Here is a 6,000-nt window from a genome sequence, read left to right on the forward strand (position 1 = left end):
AGACTATAGGACTAGACTATAGACTAGACTATAGACTAGCCTATAGACTAGACTATAGACTAGACTATTAGACTAGACTATAGGACTAGACTATAGACTAGACTATAGACTAGACTATAGACTAGACTATAGACTAGACTATAGACTAGACTATAGACTAGACTATATACTAGACATAGACTAGGACTACTAGACTATAGACTGAGACTATAGACTAGACTAGACTATAGACTGGACTATAACACTATAGACAAGACTATAGACCTACACTATAGACTAGACTTTAGACTAACTATAGACCAGACTATAGACTAGCCTATAGACTAGACCTAGACGATAGACTAGCTATAGACTAGACTATAGACTCGGACTATAGACTAGACTATAGACTAGACTATAGACCTAGACTATAGACTAGACTATAGACTAGACTATAGACTAGACTATAGACTAGACTATAGACTAGACTATAGACTAGACTACAGACTAGACTATAGACTAGACTATAGACTAGACTATAGACTGGACTAGACTATGGACTAGACTATAGACTAGACTATAGACTAGACTATAGACTAGACTATAGACTAGACTATAGACTAGACTATAGACTAGACTAGACTATGGACTAGACTATAGACTGGACTATAGACTAGACTAGACTATAGACTGGACTACACTATAGACAAGACTATAGACTACACTATAGACTAGACTTTAGACTAGACTATAGACCAGACTATAGACTAGCCTATAGACTAGACTATAGACCGGACTATAGACTAGACTATAGACCGGACTATAGGCTAGACTATAGACTAGACTATAGACTAGACTATAGACTAGACTATAGACTAGACTATAGACTAGACTATAGACTAGACTATAGACTAGACTATAGACTAGACTATAGACTAGACTATAGACTAGACTATAGAATTCACTATAGACTAGACTATAGACTACACTATAGACTAGACTATAGACTACACTATAGACTAGACTATAGACTAGACTAAAGACTAGACTATAGAATTCACTATAGACTAGACTATAGACTGGACTATAGACTAGATTATAGAATAGACTATCTACTAGACTAGGCTATAAACTAGACTATAGAGTTGGCTATATACTGGACAATAGACAAGTCTACATACATGACTATAGACTAATCTACATACAAGATTATAGACTAGTCTACATACAAGACTAAAGACTAGTCTACAGTCAAGATTATAGACTAGACTACATACTAGACTATAGAGTATACTAGACTATATTCTAGACTATAGACTGGACTTTAGACTAGATTATAGAACTATAGAGACTACAGAACTATAGAGAGAATACTGGACAATAGGCTAGTCTACAGACAAGACTATAGACAAGTCTACATACAAGATCATAGACTAGTCTACATACAAGACTATAGACAAGTCTACAGACAAGATTATAGACTGGACTAGACAATATACAATAGACTAGACTACAGACTAGACAATATACTATGGACTAGACCATGGATTGGACTTAGACTGAGCTGATATAGAATTGAACTGAATTAGAACTGAACTAGAACGAACTACAACTGAACTAGAACTGAGCTTAAACCAACCTAGAACTAAACTAGAACGGACCTAGAACAGAACTAGAACTGAACTGAACTGAACTAGAACTGAACTAGAACTGCACTAGAACTGAACTAGGACTGAACTAGAACTGAACTAGAACTGAACTAGAACTGAACTAGAACTGAACTAGAACTGAACTAGAACTGAACTAGAACTGAACTAGAACTGAACTAGAACTGAACTAGAACTGAACTAGAACTGAACTAAAACTGAACTAGAACTGAACTAGAACTGAACTAGAACTGAACTAGAACTGAACTAGAACTGAACTAAACTGAACTAAAACTGAACTAGAACTGAACTAGAACTGAACTAGAACTGAACTAGAACTGAACTAGAACTGAACTAGACTGAACTAGAACTGAACTAGAACTGAACTAGAACTGAACTAGAACTGAACTAGAACTGAACTAGAACTGAACTACAACTGAACTAGAACTGAACTAGAACTGAACTAGAACTGAACTAGAACTGAACTAGAACTGAACTAGAACTGAACTAGAACTGAACTAGAACTGAACTAGAACTGAACTAGAACTGAACTAGAACTAGACTGAACTAGAACTGAACTAGAACTGATCTAAAACTGAACTAGAACTGAACTAAAACTGAACTATAACTGAGCTTAAACTAACCTAGAACTGAACTAGAACTGATATAGAACTGAACTAGAACTGAACTAGAACTGTACTAGAACTGAACTAGAACTGAACTAGAACTGAACTAGAACTGAACTAGAACTGAACTAGAACTGAACTAGAACTGAACTAGAACTGAACTAGAACTGAACTAGAACTAGAATTGAACTAGAATTGAACTAGAACTGAACTAGAACTAAACTAGAACTGAACTGGAGTTGTACTAGATCTAACTATACTGTAGACTACAGACTAGACGATAGAATAACGTAAAGATTAAGAAGACTATAGATGAGACTTTAGACTAGTCTAATGACAAGTCTCTATGATAGACTATATACTAGACCAAACACTGGTGTATAATCCAGATTATAAATTAATATATAGTCCAGTCTATACACACGACAATAGTCTAGACTATAAAGAAGTCTATAGATCAGACTACAGACTATAGGCAAGGCTATAAATTTGATTTTAATCAAAACTATAGACGAGACTATAGTCCACATGAAACATTGATCATGTATTCTTTAGAAAAGTTAAACTTTGATCTACTTTGATCATTAACATTATTGATTGAGTTGTATTTAAGTATAAGTGTTGTAAAATGTAAATATTAATAAATTTTATAAAAAATATTAAGGCATTTTTATTATAAAATTACTGCTTGCTATTTAGTTATTTGTAAATATTTAGAAATTTTAAGGATTTTTTGCGAAAAGACTAAATTAAACTAAAACTTTTGTAAATAAAGCTTGTTTTAAACGAAAAAAATCCTTAAAATAAAAAAAAATCTGCTGAAATCTCAAGAAATGAGACTAACATTTTAAATTAATATATTATTGAATTTGGTGTAGATTTTAGTGGATTTTTTTATTGTAAATATGTATGTAGTTTTTATAAATATGTATAATTAACCCCTGCATGTTGGCTATGAGTATTTTACTAATCTTTAACAAAAAACACTATTAAAAACTATTAAAATGCATCAAAATTTTAAACATAAAATTTTAATAAATTATAAAAATTAAAATTCAATATAAATAATAAATATTTGTAAATATTTTAATACAAATTGTAAATAAAATACTATTTCGAAAATGTTTACTAAAAACTTTTAGTGTTTTTTGTTAAAATTTCAAAAAATTAAGGAATTTCTATGAAAGTTTCATTTTAATTTGGAAATTGTTTTAAAACAAATAAATTTTTATTTATTTTTTTAACTATTAAGAAATTCCTTAATTTTCTTTAAAGGTGTTAGATTTTTTTCTTTAATTTTTGTTAAAAATATTATAAATTTTAAAGTTTTTTATTAATATTTAAAATTTTTTTCTCTTACCTTTTTTCTCCACAAATCAATTTGTTCACTCAATAAAGATGGCAAATATTTGGTTTTACCTTCGGGTGAATTACATATACGCGAAGTTGGTCCCGAAGATGGTTATAAATCATATCAGTGCCGCACTAAACATAGATTAACCGGTGAAACTAGATTAAGTGCTACCAAGGGACGTTTGGTTATTACAGGTAAGTTGAATTTGTCCTCAAAGGGAGACATTTTTTCTTTAAATATTTTTACTGTAAAAAAAAAGGAAAAATATTCAATATTAATAAAGAAGAAGAAGAAAAAAATGTAATAAATTGCAAAACAAATGTAAAATTAAGAAAAATATTTAACAAATTTGAAGAAATATTTGAATATTTTTCCTAAAATCATTAAAAAACCAATTATATCTTAGACTATAGTCTAAACACGTGACTATAATCCAGACTATAGACTAAGCAAACTACTATAGTCTGGACTATTTTATGACTTACCCATTTCATTATTGCCTTTTTTACTGGTCCTTTTATATTTCTTTTTCATAATTAACATTAGAACAATTTCCCCTGTTCTCCACTATTACTCTTTTTATTACTTTTCATTTACTTATACTAAAAACAACAACCACACACATTGCTTAAGCATATTTTTTTATTCCTTTGGCTTGGGAATTTTTTTTCTTCAACTTCTTTGGTAATTTTCACTTATTTTATTTATGTTTTCTAACAACATTTTTATATAAATTTATTAATAAACATTTAATTTATATTTTTATATAAACATATTTTTAATTTATTCACTTTAACCCGATTTATTAACGTTTAAACTGGACATTGAATGAAATAACCCGCAAACTGTAGCAAATAATAAGAATGACTGGCAATAAACTGTCAAAGTGATGACTTACTACCTAACATTGTTGTTGTTATTACTGTTTTGTTAATTTGCTTATTATGATGATGCTGATGATGTTTAGTGTGAATATGTTTGTGCATGTTTTTCTGTTGAATGGGCAGAGATGGGAGAAAGAGTTTATTAAAGAAACTTAAAGAAAACAATAACAAGCATAACAAAAACAAAAATAAACACCTGTTAGTTACAGCAATACTATTCTAGACTTTTTCATAACAATTTGTAAATATTACTAAAAAATTGTATTAAAATTAAACATATTGATAATAATTTTAGATGAATATATTAATAAATATTGTTTAAATAGTTTTATATAAATATTTTAACGAAATATAATACCTAAATTAGTGAAAATTGTTAGGCAAGTTGGTGGAAAGAATTTCGCAAACTTTTTAAAAAGCAGAGTCCGGCTGAAGTTTCAACAAGACAAGACTTAACAAGTCACTTTCTAAAGAAAACAAGACTCTTTTCTAAAGATAAATGCCTTTACAGGACACTTTTCTAAAGAAAATACGTCTTTAAAAGGCACTTTTCTTAAGAAAACAATCTTTACAAGATACTTTTCGGAAGAAAACTGTCTTTACAAGACATTTTTCTAAAGAAAACTGTCTTTACAAGACATTTTTCTAAAGAAAACTGCATTACAAGACACTTTCTAAATGAAAACTGTCTTTAAAAGGCACTTTCTAAAGTAAAACTCCATTTACAAGACTCTCTTCTAAATAAAACTGTTTTTACAAGACACTTTCTAAAAGAAAACTGTATTTATAAGACTCTCTTCCAAATAAAATTGTTATTACGAGATACTTTTCTAAAGAAAACTGTCTTGTAAGGACAAAAAAAATGTCTTAACAAAACATTTTTCTAAAGAAGACTGTCCTTACAAAACATTTTTCTAAAGAAAATTGTCCTTACAAGCTACTTTTCTAAAGAAAACTGTCTTAACAAGACACTATCTAAAGAAAACTGTCTTTACAAACAATTTCTAAAGAAAACTGTCTTTATAATGAACTTTTGTAAAGATACTGTCTTTATAAGACACTTTTCTAAAGAAAACTGCCTTCACATGACACTTTCTAAAGAAACAGTATTTACAAGACACTTTTTCTAAAGAAAACTGTCTTTATAAAACTCTTTTCTAAAGAAAAATGTCTTTATAAGGCTATTTTCTAAAGAAAACTGTCTTTGCAATACGCTTTTCTAAAGAAAACTCTCTTTACTTGAAACTTTTCTAAAGAAAAACTATCTTTACAAGACATTTTTCTAAAGAAATCTGAAGAATCTTATAGAAAAACTGTCTTACAAGATACTTATCTAAAGAAAACTGTCTTTACAATACACTTTTCTAAAGAAAACTGTCTTTATAAAACTCTTTTCTAAAGAAAACTGTCTTTGCAATACGCTTTTCTAAAGAAAACTCTCTTTACTTGAAACTTTTCTAAAGAAAACTATCTTTACAAGACATTTTTCTAAAGAAATCTGACTTTATAAA

At 28.9% G+C, this 6,000-nt stretch overlaps 1 protein-coding gene across 1 annotated transcript in view; it reads left to right on the forward strand.

Moving 5' to 3' along the window:
• LOC119607722 (Down syndrome cell adhesion molecule-like protein Dscam2) overlaps positions 1-3,837 on the forward strand; it is a gene marked incomplete at its 3' end in the record, with an annotated part of 78,443 nt that extends 74,606 nt beyond the window's left edge. Inside the window, exon 5 of the mRNA XM_037961801.1 lies at positions 3,650-3,837. Within this exon, the coding sequence (XP_037817729.1) occupies positions 3,650-3,837 (188 nt within the window). The remainder of the gene's footprint in view (positions 1-3,649) is intronic.
• Positions 3,838-6,000: the final 2,163 nt, after the last annotated feature.

This window comes from Lucilia sericata, unplaced genomic scaffold (genome assembly GCF_015586225.1).
Source record: "Lucilia sericata isolate MDLA Ls3-8-SP2 unplaced genomic scaffold, ASM1558622v1 Contig000736F_arrow, whole genome shotgun sequence".
Classification (NCBI taxonomy): Eukaryota; Metazoa; Arthropoda; class Insecta; order Diptera; family Calliphoridae; genus Lucilia; species Lucilia sericata.